Source organism: Platalea leucorodia (assembly GCF_965183815.1).
Source record: "Platalea leucorodia genome assembly, chromosome: 1".
NCBI classification, from domain to species: Eukaryota; Metazoa; Chordata; class Aves; order Pelecaniformes; family Threskiornithidae; genus Platalea; species Platalea leucorodia.
The window spans coordinates 28,067,189-28,090,759 of NC_138823.1; the positions used below are offsets into that span (position 1 = coordinate 28,067,189).

The 23,571-nt window shown below is 38.9% G+C and overlaps 1 protein-coding gene across 1 annotated transcript in view; it reads right to left on the minus strand.

Annotated features, from left to right (window-relative positions):
* NECAB1 (N-terminal EF-hand calcium binding protein 1) overlaps window positions 1–23,571 on the minus strand; it is a gene marked incomplete at both ends in the record, with an annotated part of 68,180 nt that overhangs the window by 23,844 nt on the left and 20,765 nt on the right. Inside the window, 2 exons of the mRNA XM_082315993.1 lie at window positions 9,081–9,178; window positions 11,594–11,619. Coding sequence (XP_082172119.1) covers window positions 9,081–9,178; window positions 11,594–11,619 — 124 coding nt within the window. The remainder of the gene's footprint in view (window positions 1–9,080; window positions 9,179–11,593; window positions 11,620–23,571) is intronic.

Below are 23,571 nucleotides of genomic sequence, written 5' to 3' on the forward strand. Positions count from 1 at the left end.
CATGCATGGATAAAAAGTACCTCCTCTTTAACTGCTATTAAGCACACTGTGTAGCTTAGAGACAAGACAGTTCTTAAAAGCCTAGTGCAACTGGAGCTTAGTAACAAGTTCATTTATCGCTCTGATATTTTGATGTTACTACTTTTTATCCCTTTGTTGCCTTCTGATTACTCAAAAAAGATTGGTTGAAAGATTTCCACCAAAATTTTAACTTGATAAAGCTTTGAAATTTAAACAACACAAAAATGCATTGAAGGCATCTGCTTTACTCCACTTTTTTCTATTTTTTACTGAAAAACCTTTGACAATTCTTCAGAGTTCAGTCAAGAAAGTCCAGTCTTTAGGACTTCCTTCAACAATTGCTTTAGAATCCTCTCGTATTTCATAGAGGTAATGTTGAACATCATTGTTAATATTTGAGAGGGGTATGTTTGGTCTGATATTAGAGCTGAATGAAAGAAATGCCTGTGAGAAATGGAGGTGGGAGTGGCACCATACCTGTCATTTCTTTGAATAAACAGTAAATATGAATTTTGAAATTATTGCTGTTTTTTTTTCTTAGAATGAAAAATTGAACTGTTTTTTGACTAAAAGAATCTTCTTTTGTTCTTCTTTTGGCCCAACAATTCATGCCTTTTTTGCTGCAGTGTAGCCAACATCTGCCCAGAAGGGCAGGATGGTTTTTTTCTCCATTGAACTTTGTATTCTTGAGGCCGGGCACTGGCAGTGCAGGGCACGTAATGCCTAATCGGTAGGCAGCCACATCTTTTACTGGTTTTCTGGCTCTGTCTTTCCCTTTGTCTCCTCTGTGAAAAGCATGAATTTACAGCAAATCTTTCAACCCTCATTCCCCTCCATGGTATTAACTTGTGACATCCATGCAAGTGGTGCCTAGCCACTGAATGTGCCTGAAGATAGCTGATAGGATGTGAAAACACACCATGAATGCAAGAAAGACAAAGCCTGAGTCTGCAGTTTGCTTGACTAGCTGGATGATAAATAGTCTGAGAGGATGTTTTCTGATGTGGAATTCAGAAAGTACTCAACTCTTTGTGAAACTCTCTTCTTCATCTATGATCTTTTAATCAGTATCTTACATCTTCAAATAATTATGAGAATCAAAACCCCTACTCACTGTAATGGAAGGAGATAAAATATATGCCCAATTAAACTAGTGCAAGAGTTAACTGCCATTAAAAGAGAGCCTGAAGCAGTCAAATATACAGGAAGAACTAACTGTGTGAAGTTAAGAAATACATTAGATTGCAGCATTTTTGTCAGTTGGCTTCCAGTATAAAGTACTAATCATTGCATGCTGCAGTATGTACCACTGCTGCTCTTTATGTCTTGAACTTCATTTATCTGCCTTCAGTGGTTTATATAATCTTCATCCCGAGCAGATTTCTATTTCTTCATAAGGAATAATAAAATGAATAACTCCTTTTTGTTCTGGCTTTTCATTTCCAGTGGAATCTGGATATTTTGTCCACTTTAAAACATCAAGATGGGAGATGGCTATGGTATTTTAGACTGATGCTGACCAGAAAAAAACTTAGTGATGAATGCAAGGAATAAATGAACTGGATTCAAAGCCAATGCATGAAAATTAATAATCAGGATAAACTGATGAATACCTGCCTTACGTTATTCTTTGGCAGCAGCTATTCTTTACATTCATTCTGCAAAAGGTGCATTCGTAAAAAGTGCAATTTCAAAGAGAACAAGACTAGATTATGTGGAAACTGTTAATAAATTCTAATCATGTGCAAAAAGTGGTGCCAGCCAATTTAAGACAAATTTTGACAAAACGAAAAAACCCCAACAATTTAAGACTTCATTTTTGCTCAAACAGAATGTTAGTTGTGGAACTCTATTGTTGACATATGCTTGTCTAGCTTTTTTTCAGTTATTTTGTTGTGTGATATAATTTATATAATCGCTACTGTTACTATCACTCAAATACGCAATTAAAAAAATCTAGGTATTCTGGTTTATAATGGGTATCAACCCTCCAGAGTGCGGTGATTTACATAATTACTATAAATGTGCCATCAGGAACTAAATTGCATGTCCCTGTGTTACTCTTTCAGCTCCTATAATCATCTCTCTTACTTTGACTGGCTCCTATTTTTAGACTATTCAAGAAGTTTTCCAGTAATAACAAGGCTGCACTGACTTCACTTAGCCTTGGGGTTTTTTGAGCAAAGCAGACATATGAATGATTTCATAGGAGCAAAGAATTAGACATGCTGTGTCAGTCACTGAATCCAGCATCTTGCTGTTGCACACCACACGCTCCGCTTTCTAGGTTTTTGCAAGCAATGTATAAAAAGCAGTTAGGTTTTTTTGCTCTATTGAATGAGAATTATCTTTCATTTCCAACCTAAACTTAATATGTTTATGTTTTGCATATTTAAATGCTGGGTATAAACCAGTCATGGTTACTGCTGCTTAAGTGGTGTTTGCTAATTCACTGAGGCTGGTTCCCAGCTATCACAGACACATCATTTGGTGTCCTTCATAAAATAGTTGCAAAGGAGGGAAGAAAGTTCCTCCAAAGCAAAGAACATGAGACTTTAGTATCTGCAAAGGAGAAATTTTGCCGTGTCCCATCCCTTGTTTCCTATGTTTGCCTGCCGTTCCTTTCCATGGAAGCCTGCAGTGCTTTTGTCTCCAAAAGAACTGTGCCCCTGTATTTACCGGAGGAGTGTGCACTCAGGGGTCATCTCTTTCTTGATTCAGTTTTGAAAAAGTGTACATTAACTATCCTAGCCAAAGCACTTTCTGGCTTTCATCTATGGAAGAAAGATCTTGCTGTCCTTTTGAGGAAGAAAAGAGATGTAAAGAAATGGAATGAGGACAATGAAATAAAGATGATGAAAAGATGACACAGAAGAACAGATTAAGGGGACATCTTCAATATTTGTTTAAACAATTTCCTACTGTGCTGACAGTCCTTCTTGGTTATTTTGATGTTCCCTTTACTTTAGATTTTAATTTCTCATTTTGCTGTTCATAAATGCTTCCTATTGGCTGTACAAAAGTCCCACCCAAGTCCATCCAGGAGGTTGCTGTTGCGTTATAGTTATTGGATCTGCGCTTTAGATATAAAGTTATATAGGGTCAAGCTCCACTCTTACTCACTGGATCAAAGTTTCGTCTCATAAGCACTGTGAATTATAAAAGCCAGTTTCAGTTTACTTCAAAAAAAAGAATCTATTGCACTATTTCCTTTTGAAATTAAAATATATGATCTAATAAATATAAACAATATAACCTAAGAAACAGCTTCGATATGAAGCTTTTTGTTTCTGGAGCTTGGATGACTTTTACAACAGGTATGGTGGTCTTAAGTCACTTTTGAGACAGCTCACAGGGTGGCCTCCATTTGCAAGCAAAAAGAAAGAACTACATGGGCACTTACTGCCACTCTCCCAAGAAAGCATCTCTGCCAGGCTCAGTTGCTCTCAGTGATTCGTAATTCCCACCATTTCACCGATGTACCAATTCAAAAAGTCTGAATTTTAGTCATTATTCCAGTAAGTTAAGAGCTGGTACGTTGTACATCAAGACCGTTGTGAGCTCCATGATAGACTAACGGGCTAAGTGAGGCTCAAGCCAACAGTCACTGACGCCACGCAGCAGGAAGCATGTCCCGTCCTGAAATCCCCCTGGCACAGTCACTTGGCCACCAGCCAGCTGTGGTTAGACTTTCACCAACAGCGCAGCATAAACTGCCCTAGGGAGCAGGTGGTTTAAAATCATCTGAAATGGTCCCTGCTTCCTCCCAAGCCTCTGCTGCCAGCCTTCACTGTGCGGGTGCCAGTGACAGTGCCGGTGGGGACACATGGGGATCAGTTCTGGCTGGAAAATGACCCCATGCTGTTGGCAAAAGGGAAGGCAGGAGGCAGGAGAGGGGAGTGCTCTTCAGCTGGTGAAATAAAGTGAACTTCAAGTGGGTGTTACGACTTTGATAAAAGCCACTGTCAGTTCAGGGTAAGCCATCACCAGCTCTTCCTCTGTGGGACAGTTCCTCTGGGAAAAACCCTTCAGAGACCTCAGAGCTATTTAAGTACCTAAACTGGAGTCTGGTGCCCTACAGAGACCCACCTGGTTTCCAGCTGCTGCCCCAGAAGGGGGTCTCCTCCTGCCCCTGGGTCTCCTGGAGGTCCTGTGTGCTATTTGTCAGGCCTGTGCAGACATCTTGGACATCCTTGAGTACCCCAGGTTCTCTAAAATACCACTAGATGCTTGTTTAAACCCCTGAATACTTCTATATTGTCAACTTAATTTCATATGAAAATTACTTTTTTGGTGATTAAATGAGCTTTTGCTAGTATATCGAGTACAGAAGATTTCACCACCACCATCAGGTTGCATTTGCAATAAACTATATGATAGTTAGATAAAATATAAGATAGAGATAAACTATCTCTAAATCTCTAATAAATAAGATAAATAAGATAAATTTATATTTAATTTAATTTATATTTAATTTATATTTATTAAATTTATATTTAATAAAATAAACTATCTCTAATCTCTATTTTATAAACTAAAATAGATAAACTATATGATAGAGCAAAACTTGTTCTTACTGAATAGCTGACAAATAGCAACAATTTTATGGCTTGATAACTTGAGGAACACATGTTCTTTAGTCTGTAAGTTTCTGATTTTCAGTGTTCACAAGTCAATAGAACCAAGATGTCAAGCACTTTAAAAAACCTGGTCTATTTTTATCTATCTACATCATTACTCATTGACAGATATTTTCTGTGCCGCAGGTTGCAAAGTTTCTCTTCATTGTATTTATATGTGACTGCAAGCTACAGAATGTAATAAAAATGCAGCTTGCTGAAAAAGTTATGATGTTTATTTGGGTAACAAAAATGTTAAGATTAAATATTTTATTTATATATGCTTCTCTGTTTTGCTAGAAAAGATGTCAGAGAAAAAAGGCTTAAAGAAACAAGCCTTCCAATGCATTTGTAAAGTTTTGCTGAGTCTTTAATTTTTAATGCTTCCTGTATATAAGATGAAGAAGAAACAAGATAAACAGAATTATCCCAGCTTGTACTTTGATCAGGAAAATACCAACCTGGCAGGTACAAGAAAAACAACTGGCACCAATGAATAATCTGTCCTCACCACTCCTGTATAAGCAACTCATGCAGACTCTCCATCCTAAGGAGAGAAATAATCAAATATCAAATGCCATAAGTCCCTCTAAAAATCCTTAAATATGTGTTTCCCTTCCTTGTGTAAGGATAAAACACGAGACCAGTACCAAAACAGAAGGGCTGTAGCTTCCCCAGCACCCTTTGGTAAGATGTCTTTTGTATTAAAAGTATGATGCTTGCAAATGCAATTCAGCCTTTTCCCTGCTGAAAGATGTTCCTTGCTATATCTGTTTCTCTGCATTTTTAGCTTAGCACCTTCCCTTCAAGCGATGGAGCATGAACCACTCCTACACCACTGAGGGCTTCCCGTCTTCCCAGGTGCTATTGAGTTTGGATAGGCTGGAGGGATCTGGCCCCAGAATGGAGAAAAGAAGTCTGGTTTCAGTTTCTCGAATCTGCTAACACACTGGAACGCTTTCTCCCATAGATGTCTCAATATTTTCATTTTCAGATAGCACAGGACTGGAAGACTGGAGAAAAGCTCAGTTCAGGAAAGCTGTGCTGACAACCCTTTCAAACCACAGAGGGCAACAAAGTACACAGAAATTATGCTGCAATTAACTTGCAGGAGTCAGTTATCTGCTAATCTGTTGGGTTAAAAATATCTACACATGGAAATAATTTGGAGTGATGGGGACAATTTGGTTGATCTTGATTTAAATCCAGGAGTCTGTAGCCAAGCCAAACTCCAGTTGCTCTTGGTGAGAGATCTTTCTGACTAAAGGTTGAACAGGTTGGGAATATTTGTAAACAAAACCCAAGGTATTTGTTCGTTAATGCATGTGATTTTCAAAACTGAAACAAGACAATATGAAGAGTCAAATCTATTTTATCTGGAAAAGCTACTCAGTGCACACTTTTGTACTAGATTTACAGATATTAGTCAAATAATGCAACACACTTTGGTGTGATCCAACTTAGATTAATGTACACCAGAAAGTAAAGTACATTGAACTGCATTTAGATTTTTTTTTTTTTAAATTTCGAGTTCTGTTTATATCTGGAATAAGGAATGTTTATAGATTAGGTATTTAGATTTTTCAGACATTCTGATCCACTGTTCAGCTTTTTGTTGAAAACTGACACATCTTCCTTCTCCAGGGTTTCCTTAGAAACTGAAGCTGAGCATTTTTTCTAGGGCTCCAATTCCTCAGCTGCCTTTTGTGCAAAGTACCTACTGAATATGGGCAACATGAATTGGCAGGAAAGCAGGGATTTTCTATAGGAAGGACTGAGCGGTGATTGTTTATCTGACTCTAAACTGGATAAATAGAATGAACGAAGTACCAAGTTCCTCCTTTTTCCCCCCAAATATTTAAGACTGAATGAGCTGCCTACCTGAAGTGACATGCGCTCTGGGAAAGTTTAGCAGAGACTGATAGAGGTGCTGAGCTTCCTCCAGTTCACAAAAAGTCAGATGCGATGGAAAGCTCACGGCAACCCTGAGGACTGGTTCTGTAGTCAGCCCCATGCTCTGCAGGGTGGAGTTCAGGTTCAATCTGAGAAGTTTTTACTTTTGGTTTTTAATAGGAGAATTTGGTCCTTGGAAATTTGGTTCTGGTCATTGGAAACTCTCTCAGCCACTGTAGGTACACCATGTCTTTGTAGGTCTCAAAGTGTAGGTCTTAATTTCTGGGCTTTTTTTCTATATATGAATTTTCCAACTAGATGATGGCTTAGAAGATCATAATAACTGCTCCCATTACTCAGTGACTATTCAAGGGACAAGGTGGCTGCAATGGTAGAGCAATGACAAGGTTTTATTTTGCACTAGGAGGGAAAACCCAAGCCTTGCTCTGCATACATGCCAATGGCCATTCATAACTAGACCACCCATTTCTGAGTACCTGCTTGTTTGAGCTGGTGATGAACATCATTAACCCATGCTGTCTTAATATGCTAACTAGCTTTTGCTCCACCTCCAGCTCTGATTTTAGGTGGACATATTCCAGATTTTAGACTCCAATAAAAGCTTGGACTATTTAAGATTTTATTATTTTATTTTATTATTTTATTATTTGCACTCCAATGATTTAACAGGTAGTCAAGTCACATAACCTATTTGTTTCCTGAGAACTGAGTTCTTGTTGTGAATAATCCCAAGTTTTAATTGAGAATTTAATTTCCATACAAAGCTGTAGTTGCTGGGCATATCCTTGGCAGAAAGCTCTATTTTAGAATATTTGAGAACACATTTTTTGTTTGACTGTGTTCACACACTGTGTCTACTAATTGGAATGAAAAGTATTTTTTCCAGTAGCCTTGCTCTAGTTCTGCCACCTCTAATGAATAGTCAGTTGGGATATTCCTGAAAGAGAGAAAACCCATTAAGCTTGAATCTTCAGTCAGGAAAATAAAATTCAAAGAAATCATGGTGTGGGGTTTTTTCAGGTGGGTTCTTCAAGCAGACAAACAGAACACTTATTAATATTCCAGATTTGCTTATACATTTTCTAGTCAGGCCAATGCTTACTTCTTTCAACTCTGCTTAGTCTACTGGGACTCCTCCTCTGTAATTAACTTCTGAAGTAATTCTTAAATGCTGTGTTCTGTTTACTTCCTGTACTTATCAGATGACATGTCCTGCCCTTCAGCAGTAGTTTATATACATGGCTAATTTTTTTTTAAATTATGCTTGGCTAGAATAAACTAATCTGTTGCTTTTCAGTGTCCAGGCCAATGAGGCAGTGAGTCAGCGCACATTCACTTCATTAGCAGTGGAAGATGCACAGCATGAACAGAGAGACATTCAGCTTACTGGCTCAAGCTCTAAATAAATAAGCTACACTTTCGGGTTTTTATTTTGGCAGTTCATGTAAAATGTATGAGTGTTGCACTCTTGCAAACACCTGAATGCCAAATATAACAGCTTTGCTAGAGAAGCACAGCTTTCTCCCCACTGATCTCTCCATTGATTGACTGAAAAAATCAGGCTTTTTTCCCCCCGCAGGATCTCACTGAATACTTTTGGCTGAAATTTCTGTTGTTGATGGCTCGCCTTCCAGTGAATAGCCTTGTGGTGCGGGTCTGGGGTTGGGTTTGGAGGATCTAGGTTCACTTCTTTCCCTGGTTTGTGCTTTCCCTCACCTTTTGAAGCTGTTCCACCTTGCACAGAATATTGAACTGTTCAGCCAGGGAAAAGGAGCATATTACCTAATGTCTTGATGCACTTTTGATCAGACATGGAGCTGGGATGTGGTATGAACGAGCAGGTATGAACATACTATCAGAAATCCTTTCAAGTGATTTACATTGGCCAGTTATATTTCAGGACTAAGTAGATGGGATGCACACCCGCTGCCTACAGGATGGTTTTATAATCATAAAAGTACCCGCGTTCAGCTTCAGGGAACACAGGGAGAGATATTACAGCCCTTTTTAATCTTTTTAAACTATCCTGGAATCTACATTTGGTGGTAACATAAATACAACCCCCCAGTAAGTCTCCAGATGACTCTCGCCTACCTAATTTAAGGATAGTCATTAATATAGTTTAAGTCATTAGCATCTATTACTAACATGTTTTCTACTTCAAAAATTTGGATTATTTTTTCAAATTCAGGCTATTTTCAAATGTTGATATGCTGATAATACTCACCGATATTTGACGCAGGACATGGAATCCTCTATTGGAACGACAATACAAAGAACGTTCTTCAGATCATTTGCAAAGACAATTTTGGTTATATCCAAACTGTAATACTTTGCAGACAGAGCTTTACAGCTTTGATACTCAGCCATTTTGACAAACCTTTCCTACTGGACTTTTGCTACAAACGTGTAAATGTGGAAGAACTTAAATATGAATTAGTAACTTTATCTAGATAAGAAAAATACTGGATACATATTTAAATAAACAAAATATACAATGTAAAGAAAATTTCGGTTTTTACTTACTTTTTTTGTTTTGTCCATTGCCTTCAGTATGGTTATGTTTAAGTCTTCCAAGACAGATAACACATTCTCATACTCTCCTAAGTGCTGGGAAAAATATTCTAAAAGAAGAAGAAAACCCACATCACCTATTCATGACCTGAAAAATCAATATTTCATTAAATATAAATTTTATCAAGTCTGAATTCAGTTATGGTATTATTACCTACCTAAATATATAAAATGAACAAGAGTTACAATGAAAGGGATGATTTCATTTTTAAATTTTGTATTGTTTTCCTCAAAATCATTCCTGGAGTACTTAAAAAGCCAAAATCAATGTTTCAAAACATTTTCTTTCAATAAATGAGATGCCAAATTTTAAAATTTTAAAATTTTAAAATATCAGTTTAAAAGCTGAAAGAGTTCTGCTTTCAAAATATCTACATTTTCGTTCTAAACTGGATTTTCAGTTTAATAGTGTACTTTACAGTTACTAGCAGGAAATGAAGTTTTCATGTGTATGTACTAAATCTGATTATATTGATACAAAAATGAATAACACTGATTAAGCCCTTAGAGGAGATAAGATCAGGTGGGGGCTGTTGTGAGTTAGGGTCAGCTGAGACCAGTTGTTTCTCTCTGAGAAGCAAAGAGACTATGAGATGGTCAGATAAGCTTCTAGTCCCAGGTACTGTGATTGTATTTCCAACAAATATGATGGATGCAAAATACTTCTAACAAAAATCAGGGAAATAATGCAAGTTGCAGGATGTCCTTGCGTAGCTGCTCAAAGCAAAGGACGTTTTAACAGAAAGAGCTGGTGTAAAATCAGGGGGCATAACTCAATCAGAGTGATTACAGTGAGAGGAGGCGGCAACCCTGGGAAATCGTGACCCGAGTTCCCATTTGGTCAAGACGGCAAAATACAACAGAGAGAGGCGCAGGAAGGAAAAAGCATGAAAAAGAAAGAAAGAAAATTATGTTAAAGCTAGAGACTGTGTCAGACTATGTCATTTAGACATCAGATCACCTGGAAGAGCACGAAAAACAACATCTAAATGGCAGACAGGAAGAACAAGATTAGATAGGAGCTTTTTGAAATAGCAATACTTTGAGGCTTTTAAGAGGTCAGCGTGAGCGTCTCAGGGGAGTCATGAAAGCACAAGGTTTCAGCAACACTGCGACATAACCTGGTATTGCTGAGAGGCTGAATGAAATGATTTAGAATGAAGATGTATTGTGAATTAGTATCCTGGAAGTGAAGCTTCATTTCTAAGGAGAACAGAGATAACTCAGAAAGAGCTGTATAATCACTAGCTTAAACATGCACTGAGTAAACTCAGTACCAGATTCACAGATCAGAAACACCCTAGTGGCAACCTATGAAAGATTTAAAAGGCAGCTGAAGCAGCCCACATTTAATCAAAACAGACAGCAAACAGAAGCCGTGTCAGGCTGAAACCCCCTCAGCCCCCCAGCCAGCCTGAAGTGGCTAGTGGGGTCAGGTGCTGAGCAAATCTGTAAGCCTCCAGTACAACAACAACACCAGTAAATCCCTTATGGGACAAAGCCACTTGTCTTCCTTGGCCAGTTTTATATAATTTTGGCCAGATTTTCAATCAGCAGAAGTCGTCACAGCCCAATTAACTTCAGCTGTGTCTCTTGTCATATATTTATAAGCCACAGGCTGAGGTGCCTCTTAGTGGGTTCTTGGCTATGGGTAGAGTTATCCTGTGAGTGAGTAAATGAGTTGGTATTCAACTTAACAGTATTTTTGGCTTTTATAAGTTTTCTACATTGTTGATTACTAGAAAACTTATTAGCTACCATCTTTCTCTCAGAAATAGGCTGTTTTTGACAAATATAACTGGGATGGGTTCTTTTGACATTTTGTGGGAGGACTTGCAGAAATTTTCTGTGAAGTGTTTTCTGCTGCAAGCAGCACTCCTAAATGAGGTGCTGTAAGATCAGCTGGAGAGCAAACAGGGTTTTGGGGAAACAACTTGCAGCCCAGAATGGGGTACAGAAATGGGTAACTGGGCCAAATTCTAGGTCTTGCAGGAGTTTTTTTTGTGATGAAGAATGATAGAACTTGTGAAATTGCTGTTCTCACTAGCTTAAGCTGGAGAAAAGTAATGAACTTTCCTCCAGTGGAATACTAATGTGATAATCTCTTTCAAAATTGTCAAAGCATTCATATCTCTGAAAGTGATAAACTAACCAGAAAACATATCTTGCATGAAAGGGAAATAAGATAAGTTATCTATCTTTACATCAGAACAAATCTTGAAGCTCAGAGAATGTGAAGTATTGATTAGGAAAAATATTCTCAAAGCAATTTCTGCATGCAATGGATGACAGAGTCTGAAAAGACTATAAACTATCTGCATTTTCCCAGGAGTTCTTTCAATAGAAATTACTTTCTATATCTGAGCTACAAAGATGAAACAAAAAAAAAATCATATCACATGGTTGTTCACTTGCACAGGGCTGCTGCAGGCATAGATTAAGTTCTTGCCCAAAAAGGAACTTACCACAGAGCTCTTCTGTGTCAAGATTGCTGGAAAGATAAGAGTATAGAAGGTTAGTGAGCTTAGTAATGTTTTTTGTTGGATCAGTAAATAGTAGGACTCAAAGATTAGCCTGACTGGGATATGAAGCCTCCCTGCCTAGGCTGTAGCAGGAGATGTGAGTGCCTGGCTCTTGCTGGCCTTGCTCTGCTGCCTTAGGGAGGCTTGTCCTAAGCCAAAGGCTGTAGCTGTGCTGCAGCCTTTCTGAAGCTGGCTGCAGGTGCAGCCTCCCTTCCCAGTCATGTTCCCACTGGCACCTTCCTATTTACCAGCAACTCTCTTTGCAGTTCCTCACCCAGGCTTTGTGCATCATGGTGCAGTCACTGCTCCTCAAGCTTTATGCATTTGGTCCCAGTGCTGGCAGAAATCCATCTAAACATCAGAAATTTTTTTTTTTTTCCCCCACCCTTCTTCCTGTACTCCTCTTCTGTGGCTGTCACGCTGGACAGCATGGCCCAGAGAGCTTGGCCCTCCATGCTAAATGAGGGAAAAACCCAATAACTTTCTCCTGTTTGCAATCCTCACTGTGCAATAGTGCTCCATGGGAGAGACAGTACAGTAAGAGGATAAAAGACATAGACCATCAGCATGCATAGTTTCTAAGACTTTCTGGCCATACAAAACCATTTCACCAGTACTAACTTGGGCAAAATTAGTGATGTGAAAAGTATAGCTGTATTGTCATATTCCCATGCCAACATTATATAAATACATAAATGTATGCAAGTATTCGATACAATTCAAAACTGTCCACTTCAAACAGATTTCATCTTGATCAACTCTTAAGTGGCATTTTCTCTCTCTTAAGCAATATTTTCTCTCTGAGGCTTTAATAGTCAAAAGAAAAAAAAAAAATTGACCTACAGCTCAATTCTGAAAGTTAGCATATTGACTTTCTTCCAAGGAGGAGAAGAAACTGATTATTAAAGAAACTTAAAAGCATGAATGTCCTTTTTAATCTTGCTGAGGGGTGAATATTGAACATCTGATTGCACTTAGAATTTTTTCACTTATCTTTTTAATGGGATTTTTTTTATTGACCTTTTAATAGAATGATGACACAGTATTATCTTAAAGTCACTTTCACCAATGCTAACTTCCATACATCTGGCTTTTATTTCATGAGGGAGAGAAACAGACAGAAATTGCAGGATCCTGGGTTGTCACAAACTTGCATACTCAGGGCTATAAAAACTTCTGAATGCTTTTAATTGATGATGTAAATGAGATTTCCCCACAAATTTTATTAAGTAAAGGTGACTTTATATGCATTTGAACAGGCCAAGTTGAATGACTGCAAATGAGTCTTGCATCTGATTTTTCCAATGACCTTGGTGGCAGGTATAATGAAATTCATAGTCTGTAAGAATTGGTGCTAAAGCTGAGAAACTTAACTTTTAGGTCAACAAACTATGTGATGGGAAAAAGTGTCTGCGACTCCTTAAGGCTGTTCACTGCAGATCACTATGGCATCAATGATCAGACGTGTCTGACCAACCACTTCTGCAGTTCAGCAGTCATTTTTGGAACAGTCCAGGCATTCACTCCTTGAATGCAAACTGAAACGCTGAAAGCTGGAAAACTGCCTCAGCCAAAAAGCAGTGACAGATGATGATGATAAATGACAGGAGTTTGCTGTTATGATGCCTAATCTTTGTTCATTGCCCCTGCATTTTCTGCCCTTTCACATCATCTGCCCTAATGCCTTCTCTTCTAAAAGATATTCCTGCGTTTCTTAATGTACAGCTTGATAACTGTGTTTAAAACAGCCTTTCACATTGTTAGCCAGTCAAATTCATGCTCTCTTTTCAAATTTCATATTAAAATCCATTCTGATCCTTGTTCTTCTGCAGTATCCTCAGCAGTGTGTAACGATATAGTAAGGGAGCGGCTCGGAGGCTTTCAGCGTTGCTGTCATCAGAACATTGCTGTTAGTCCTATTGACAGGGGTGACACAGCTGCAAATGGAAAACTATTTAGGTGCTGAATTAATTTTCAGTTAGAATTGGGCACCTGAATAACAAGAAAATTATTGTCCAAAGTGATTTGTGCAGCAGCTTTCAGGAAGCCTGTGACAGAACATAGAAATGACATCAAGAGCATGGATTTCAGTCTAGCATACTTATAATATTTCCTTCTCTATTATAAACACCCTCTGAGGCTCCATTGTTCTTGGCATCCTGTTTGAAGGGGATGCTGTTCTAGGCAGGGAAGCTATAATTTTGTGTCACCAATTATTTCATTCTCTCGGAAATAACAACATGCTGCTTCAAACACAGTCTGAACAAACCTAAAAATTCTTTTTCTGTATACAAACAATTCTGAGCTCCCTGCAGGATGCTACAGAAACAACTAAAGAACTTTGGAATATATTTAATAGTACAGGAGTGAGGTGCACACCAGAGAGCTGTTTCTGCAACTCAATACTCAGGTTTGTAGTGGGCACTTGTTCATCATTTCAGTGCATACATATGCCAAGGATGCTTCTGCTTAGACCTATAACCTGGCAGCGCCGAACATGTTATTTGCAGTATTTGTTGGATGACTCGCATCCAGGCGCCAGTGCTCCACTCGTGATAGGCAGCCAAAGCTAGGGTGCAGCCAAATGCATTCACATCATATCGGCACAATCATTTTTTTTTAAACTCCTGCTCTCAATTTGCTTTCTGACTACTAAATGTAGTCCTTTTACATATCTGACTTTGTGTCTAAAATGTTCTTTACCTAATAACATGAACTATTTTTAAAGGACTATTACAAATATTCCACTGAGCAGTCCTGATCACTGCAAATCTGATCATACTCATTGCTCAGTGACAGAAACATATGCAAATTCCCTTGAATGAACTGTGGCAAAAGTGCCTATTTGTGGTGCCTCTGGAACTGGCCCAAAATGTAGGAGTGCAAAGCAGCTGTGATCATGTTTTTCTGCCGACCACAGTCAGCTGTGGACTGGGGCCAGCCAGGGAGGAGGGAAGGTTAAAGCTATTCCACCCATTTGCTGGTGTGAACCCACCGATCCACAGCCCTGACACTGACCTGACACATACCGTTCTCTGGTCTGAAAGGCACCTCTCAGCAGAGGTACCAGCAAAAGATCTGCATATTTTCCCTGGACCACAAGAAGAGGCAATGACATCTCTTCAGTACAGGAATTATGTATAAAGTATGGACTCTGGCATCTAAAGCAGTTATTTTATTGAAGAATCCAATACCATATGAAAGACTTCATGAACTAACTTAATTTAGGAAATTCATTGCCATTATTATCATAGCTGGAGAAGGATAACACTTTCTTCAGATATCTCTTCATTCTCAGATATGAGAAGGATTTATTTCAGAGGCTTGAACCAACTCTTTTTTGGGTCTCATTTGCATGTCTCTTTGCTAAATTTGGTTTTAGGGAGGAAAGTTTGAGGCTGGTATCTCCTATTGTTAAGCAGAAGCATATAATTTGTGACTGAAAGGAATTAAGTGTTACTTAGACTGTGCAAGGGTAACTGAATAGTCATCCATGGACAATCTCAGCCAAAAAGCTGTAAGCTCTTTGCAACAAGAGAGCCTGCATACCATCCCACTTCAAGTCCGCAAAATGAGATAAGTGCTCCAACACTACAGAGGGTATTGTGCAAAGGAGTCTTATGTGTGCACTTCCATTTTAAAGATATTCTTCTTCACAGCTCCTTTGCAACAGCAAAGACCTTTTTGTTCAGGTTTGTTCAAGGTTTCTTATCAGTGGAGGCAAAATGCCTTTTGCCATCAGTAGGATGTGGTGCTGAGACAAGCCCAGGTGTTGGCCTCTTGCCACAGAAAAGGGAGAGGAGGAAGAATGGGTAAAAGTGGGAAAGAGCTCCTGGGGCTGGTCCCTGGGGAGCCAAACTTTCCACTGCCCCAAGGATGCTCCTGTTTTTCAACCCAGGACTAGCTGGACTGTGCACCCTCTGGTCTTTCAAAGGCAGCAGCCAGCTTGGCTTTCTGGGCTTTGACACAGGCAGCGGGGTCACGGCTGTTCCACATTTTGCTGCACTAAATAATTGCCTAGTTTGCTTATGCTTAGCTCCAGGCCAAATGATAACTTCAGAATCATCACTGCTCTGTGTGTGGCAGGACTACAGGAGAAAATAGTTTTCTTTCCTGACTAACAACTCGTCTGAAAAAAAAGACCTTAGTCCTTTGCATTAGGTAGTGATTCACAGGGATGCAATGACTACATAGCTGGCTAGCCACCTTAATCATCCCAGCTATAACAGTCTCTGTGTTGCTAAAAGGGTCTTAATACTATTAAAAGTTGCAGTGCATGCTAAAATCTGTAGAGAACTGTACAAGGGCTGCAGAGCTATGATTATTTTTTTTTAGCAGAGTCTGAATGATACCAACCTAAAGGAGCAGATAAGAGGCAACATCATGGTGGCTCTTTTGCTACAAGGAGCAAATTTGAGTCTTCACCCCAGAGAAGATGATAATGTTTCAACTTCTGGTTTTGTCCCAAAATGATTTTTTTTTTTTTTTAAAAACTGAGGTTAAATTATTTTGGTTTATTAAACTCCTTGGAAATGCACATGTCGATAGAGATACCAAAAGTGCTGTGGTTCTTTGGGAAACCCAGATTATGGAAGGGACTAGGCCCTCAAACTACGCTTATGATTAAGCAATGAGCTCACTGCTAGGAAGCCAATGTCATCTTCTGAAGAACTGAAATGAAACATTCTAGATCAGCTCCATTTAGGTCAATGTAATTGAAACTACTCATTACTGTTTGATTTTTCCCAGTGTGAGTGATTATAATTTTTTTTCTGCAGAAAACTGAATTTCCCATTAAAAATAACCATTCATATGGAAAATTTCCAAGCAACTCTATTTGCAGCTTGTCTGTCTCACCAGAGGATCTGTTAGCATCAGGACTGTGTAAATCATTCTCAGTGCACTTATTTTGTTCAGTCATGAAATACTAAACTGTATAATCAGCTCATTCTGACCAGTATCTTGCCTTTTTCTCTGTACTTCATTTCCGAACTGATTTCTGTAGCAATTGTCTTGAAAAGTCTGAGAGTTAAAGCCAATAGCTGCAATTATGTCTCTTAAATAGTAGCAAAAACACCTTTCTGATGTCAGCGCTGCACCATGTGCCTGAAATTCTTATTTAATCTAAAGGATCTAGTTTTTAAAAAATGGTCAAAACCCAATGTATTCTTTTCCTCCTGCAACTGTTTGCATTCAGTAATTCCTTTTTAGAAAAAACACTTTTCACTCATCTGTAGTTCACCCAATTAAAGAGCCTGTCTCTATGTCATGCTGTTTTTAATAAATCTTTTCTTCCTCATTGTACTTCGAAGTTCATTATTTTTTTCTGCGTACTTGTATTGCACTGTGATAAATCAGCAATAGCATGAGACGAAAATATGCCTTCCAACTGAAACAAAAGAAAAGCATCCAAGGCACAGATAATTACTATCCTTAGACTCTTGTTAAACTACTGAGGATTTGTCATTATTATCTTTACAACCAGAGTCTTGAAGGAAGCATTGTGGTCCCATATAACATGCATTTCATTTTAGTTTCAGCGCGCAGTACTGGGCTGCAGGCTAATGCAGTCGGGTGGGTTCCCATGATTACAAGGATAATGCTAACCAGCCTCTTGCTCTCAGACATCAAATTGGCATCCTTTTGGAGTTTGCTATGAGGGAAGATGATTTCAGCATTCCTCTTTTGACCCAAGGGAGAAACTAGGGCTTCTGCTAATGAAGACCTGGGCAGGTGGCAGGGACGTGGATTTGCTTTGGGGTTGAGTCCCAAATGTAGATGGCCATATGTGTGCTGGGTGTCCAAGCTCCCCTGCCAGACAAAGGAGCCCCAGTGTATTCAATGGAGTTGGGTTTTTTTCAGTACACCAGCTAGCAGGAGCCTGAGTAGTTGGATATAACATAGGCATCTAGTGTTGTTTCAGATGCTCTAGCATTTCTACCACCACCCATGTCCCAACTGCTTCTCCTGTGTCATCCTGTCCACCTTGGGCTGATGTCTCAGGTGGGAGCATCTTAAATGCCTTATGCCTGGGCAAGAGTGCTGAAGCCTATGTGAGCAGAATTACTTCTTAGGTGCCAGTGACTTCATTGACTATGAGGGAGCCTTAGACGCATGTAAGTGTAGATGAGTCTCCATAGTGCCAGGTCCCATCCCTACATGTGCAGTACATGCAGCATGACAAACTCTCTCAAATGCCCAGCATAACCTTGGTGCTGTAGGTGGCCGAGGCTCTCAGGTCCTCACCAAACTCATGTCTGGCTCGTGCATAGTTCTTTAACTTGTGCCACACACAAAGGCTTAATGGGACCTCCCTACCTTTGGGAGGTTGGCTGTGCCCCAGGTCTGTCTCAATAGTTCTAGCATCCCTCCTACCTTGTAACTAAGGTCCTGGCTGAGGACTTCATTTTACCAATGAGAAAAGTGAGAAAAACAAGTCTGATTCCCCACTGACTCATATGAGTCAGTAATCAGTGAATCATTTACCACACTATCTCTCCAGCAGTGCTGCAGACTGAATCCCCTTGAGATCCTCTACATACTCTTAGTTTGTAACTTTGCCAAATCTTCTCATTGTCTTCTGAAACCTTTTTCCCTGAAGATGCCATTATGCAAAAACAATTTCCATGAAAGTTATGAGTGGGGGGAGGGAAGGGAGAAGTGTAAAAGGGAGGTTTACATTTGCAATTACTGCTAAAACCTATTCGCTAAACCATTAACCATGTCAACATGAAACACGGGCTTGTCAGTTGACATTAAAATTAAGCAGGGGCAGATTTACCAAGGAAATGAGCTGTAAAAGCATTCACCCCATAAGCCACAAATTTAAAACTTTTCCTGCATACTTCTCTCCGTGTATAAAAAACCTGTGCTGCTGATACTTTTCTGTACTTTCAGTGCAATTATTCAGGCAATGACACATGTAAACAAAACAGCTATATTTCTGCAGAACTACCTCCTCTGAAGCTGAACCATGCTGCAATACTCTCTTGCATGCAAGCTGTTTAGCACTCAGTAAAGGCAGATGTGAAGTCCAGGTAATGCAATCTATTAATTGTTTAGAGCATGCTAACCCCACAAGTTAGGGTGTTCTGAGTTGGGATAATTTGGAGTTTATATAGTTTCTTCAGCAATATTACGACCCCCAGGCAGCTGCACTGAACATACATACATGTTGGATTTAGAAACCAGATGAGAGCTCATAGAAATTTAAAGATATAAACTAGGTAGTAGGAATGATGTACACATTATTAAAGTACTTTTAAAATATCAAGTTTACAATAAAAATATGACTTTTGTTCCTGATTAGATGCAAATATGGGAGGAAGATCTTCAGATTTGGATTTGGTGTGTACATTATGATTAGTGATTCAAAAGGGCCAAGAAATGAAATAGCAATGGAAATAACACCAAAAAATTCTTCAGTGTTTTTCAAGTGGAAAGTCAGCAAAGACAGTTACATCCATGATTCTTCTTCCTATTTAATCTGTAACATATTCTTGTGGTCCAATGTGCTCTTAAAAATAGTGCTTAGGAGAATAAGTCAAGAAACACAAAGCTCAAGGTTGCAAGACAACTCCACGCTTCTCTCCTGAGCCTTAAACTTCTCAGATACTGCCTTCATAAAAGTCTGCAATTTCTGAAAACATAAAATGTTTCTTGTAGTTAACATCACCAGCTCACTTCTATCTTCAGGTGGCTTTGAGCATTAGTCCCTGACAGCCTTTGCCTTGAGCTGTGTGTATGGATTTACACTCATGCCATGATAGTACAAATTGCTACGCAACTAAAATGTTTCCCGTTCGATTGATAGAGGAGTTGTTAATAACCAGGATGCTCCAAGACAGCAGAGCATGTGGGTCTTCAGCTTCAAAACTACTTCAGCTATGACCTGCAGACCATGTCCTCTGTGAGCTGTGTGTTGTCACTCTCCTTGCCAGCCCTGGGAAAGATTTCTGGTGCCTTTGCAGCACCTGCATTTGCCTCCAACACCCTTCCCATTGCTCCCATCAGCCCTGCAGAGCCTTGCTGAGCACTGTGTAGCTTGGAGCTGAGGTTGTAGGGGAAGAGAGGGGTGAGGAACCGCACTGGGTTTCCTTCACCCTCACAAAACTCTTCCGAAAAGGCTAGCTCAGCTTTCAAGTAGAGTACATTGAGGTTTTTTTGTGGTCTCAGGACAAGCACTGACAAGCTCCCAACTGTGACATTATAGATGTTTAACACAGATGTCACATCAAGTATGTGTCAAATCAAGAGGCGAAGATAAGCTCTTCTTGCTCCTTCCCTGCTCACAGCCATGCCCTCATGTTGGTCTAACTTGTACTGTGGTGGCTTGGCTCCTACTGAGCACACTATGGGGATCCACCTTGGTCTCTTGATACCTTCAATAGAGATTAAGATGTTGCCCAGATGGTTATAGTGTGCTTATTTCTGGGCTATCTGCAAAACACTTAAACCATTATGAATAAGGGGAGAAGAATCATTGTACAACTTTAGGTTGAAGCTTAAGTCTTTAATAATCACTGCTCTTCATTTCTTGCCTATATTTTCATTTTTTTAAAGGGTCTTTCAATGCAAGACACCACTTTGCAGTAGATGCAAGTGCTAAGTGCATACTAGGAAACAAGAACCTGGAGACCTGGCTGTAACAGCCCAGACCTAATCATGGCTGCATCAACACAAAGCCTTTTCTTACACTAACAGAGTGAGGCCATCTGAGTGGGAACTCTCTGTAACAGCTTCTTTATACTATTTAATGGTATGTGATTGAATAGGGATTGCCCAAAGGTTTCATGAGATCCTGGAAAGCACATATGGAAGTGACTTTCAGTGGAAGTCCAATGCCTAATTGGCTTTCAGCTTCAATCTGAAGTAACGACAATACTGGAAACTGCATTTAAGTAAGAATAGTTAACTGCTGTCCCCCTAAAGCAGTCACCTTGTGCTAATTACACATCAGGAATGCTAGTTGTATGGCCTAATCAAAGCATTCTACTGTCTCTTTATGTAGCTTTTGAAGCTGAATACTCAGAAGTTGCTTGTTTTACTGAAGAATGTTAAAATTAATTTAATGTATGAATTAATTGGTGGTATTATCTCCCTGCCTTCATTACCAAACAGGAGACTGACATTCACTGGATCACCACAGTGGCGCATTGGCCCAGTGTCCTCTTGTTTCTTTGTGGTCATAGGAGGATTTAAAAAAAAAAAAAACAACTTATGTTAAGGCCTTGTGAACAGGTATGAGCTAGTCTGCCCATGGGGGGAATTTCTGTGTAACTCTGTATATCTAGCAGTTGGCCTATAAACTAATTATTGTATTGGCTTATGGTTCAGTGGACAGAAGACCCTGCCACAAATTTAATTGTTTACAACTTATCTTTTTGATTGCCAGTTCTTGCAAATATCATTCTTGTATTAAAACACCTTCAAGAAAGGTAAAACATTGTAGCAGTACTAATATATAGGAAAAAATAACTTCCTTTTTGCATGGACACACTACCTAATTTGGTTGTTTAGATAGTGATAGCATCATTATTAATCAATGTTGTACCTGGTATATATTAACTTATACATTTGTTTCTGGTTGTATCAAAAGGAAAAAGGAAAGGAAGTTAAAAAAATCAGGCAATCAATTTGTACGGCGTGTCTTTACTCATATTTATTTACTATTTAAAATGTTATAAAATGGTAATGTAGATTTTATGAAATAGAGAGGAAAAAATAGCCAGTCTACAGATAAGTACATTCATAAATTGCCAAATATATGTCCAAATGATGTACTGAGGAAAGATCCTTAGCTAATGCAAATTTTCAGTAAAAGCAATGATCTGCCCTGAACAAATAACCTGTACTTTAGGATCTAGACAAATTGTAAGTATAAATTCATCCTGGCATAATGAACTCCTATTCAACCTATCTCTGGGAAACTTTATGCGGTGGTAACTAATTCCTACTCATCTTTTTTTCCTGGTGATTATGGTCACTGCAGTACCAATTGACTCTTCTTTTACTTTGGAAAAAGATAACACCTTTCTGCACCAAAGAGCAAGGTGCAGAGATCATAGTGTTAGGCAGACACAACTCTAATTACTGGGAAGTTAAACCCCCTATTATTTGCCCTGCTATCACACCGAAAATGGTAATTCTCATTTTAGCAGTCTTCCATAGCCTATCTGCTTTGTAACAGATATGTTACATGAGCTTGGCTTGGCCTTTTCAAAAGTTAATAATCTTCTAAATCTCTCTTCAAGAAGACTGACATTAGGACCCATGTAACAGGGGTTTTTAATACCTGGTTAATTTAGTTCCCTTGAAAGTGTTAAGCCACTGTAAGTCTTTTATGCTTTGAATATTTTTTTTTGAAAGATTGCTACAGCAGAGCTGAGAAGGGAATTCAGTTTTCCTGAGCTTGTGGCCCATGGATATCACCCGAAGGCCACCTCTCCTTTTTTATCTTCAGGCTTTGAAGTACAAAGACTCATGCACACAGACAGTGAAGTTTTGAATGCTGGCAGAGCTAAAAGATTTAATGCAGGTGGAAACAACCCAAAGTCTGTTCTTGTGACAAACTGGGTATGAAATCTTGAGCTACTACAAGAAATGATCTAGTGGATCATGACATGCTTCCCTAACCATTTGTCCTAGGCATTTATGTGTAGTGTGAATCACTGCATAATCTCAATGCTTATGAAATATTTACGGGATAAGGAACTACAGTCTGCATTTTGTAAATACTGAAGTGAAGCAGAGAGAAGATAAATGATTTGCCCAGAGTTTGACAGCATCTGTATTTTAACTGGATGAGAGAGACAAAATAATCTGTGCAAATCTCCTACTAGATACACAACCGAGTAGAATTTCTCACCCTCCTCTACTAAAAACCAGCCATAAACTACTTGGGAATTATAAGAACAAACTATGATTTTCATTTCATTCCCTTTGGTAATTTTCAAGTGAAAACATCACAAAATAGGTAGTTTGGGGATTGTGTGATATGTTCATGATTCTCCTAATGCTTACATTACAAAATTTCCCAAGGTTCAATGAACATTTTGCTACTTTTCTTAGTCAGCTGGTTAATTTGAGACATTTTACATAATCTGTCCTTTTCAGCAAATGGCAGTGAGTAAAGTTTTTGCCTCCTTATTATATCTGCTTCATGTGATTTTTGCTGGAAAGCTATACTAACAAGGAATTTATATGATACTGTCCAAGCTGTCTCTCATTGCTATATCCATCTGATATTTGGCATGCTCCATCTTGCTGCCTGCCTGATGACAGGGTTCTCAAAAGCTTTCAAAGGTGCTTTGTGAAAGGCTTTAAAACATATTTGCTTCTGTTAAAGAGAAAGATCAAGTGGTGTAGAATACTTTTCAGCTGCAAAGTCAGGCACTAAGCCTTTTATCAGTTAAAGACTTCATGAAAAAACATATTCAAAAATCTTCTTGTTGCTGTTTTAAATCTAAGCTTTAAGCATGTTTTCTTATTATCTATATCTAGGTTCTACTCTATAACAAATGTTAACCAGTCAATAGGAAGCACCCTTTCTTCTGGTTGGAAAAGGTAATTTAGTAGGTTTTCTTAGTCTTCCACCTGCTCAATTCCCTGAAATACATGAAAATATGATCCTTCACAGTATGTATTCTCTGTGACTTTTGTGCCCTGCTTTTTCCCAGGCTTTTCCTGGACAGCGAGAATGATCTCTCTCTCAGATGGCTGCTGTGCCAGTTCCATTACCTGTTCTCAGCTAATAACTGTAGCATTTGACAAAGTCGCACCTATTCTTCAGGTATGCCTATCTCCCAGGAGGAAAAACATTATGTTATTCTCACTTTTCTACATATTTTTCAGGTCCAGATATTCTCTGCTAAAGAGAAAAAGGTTTACAAATAATAAAAAGTTTACAAATAAGAATATTT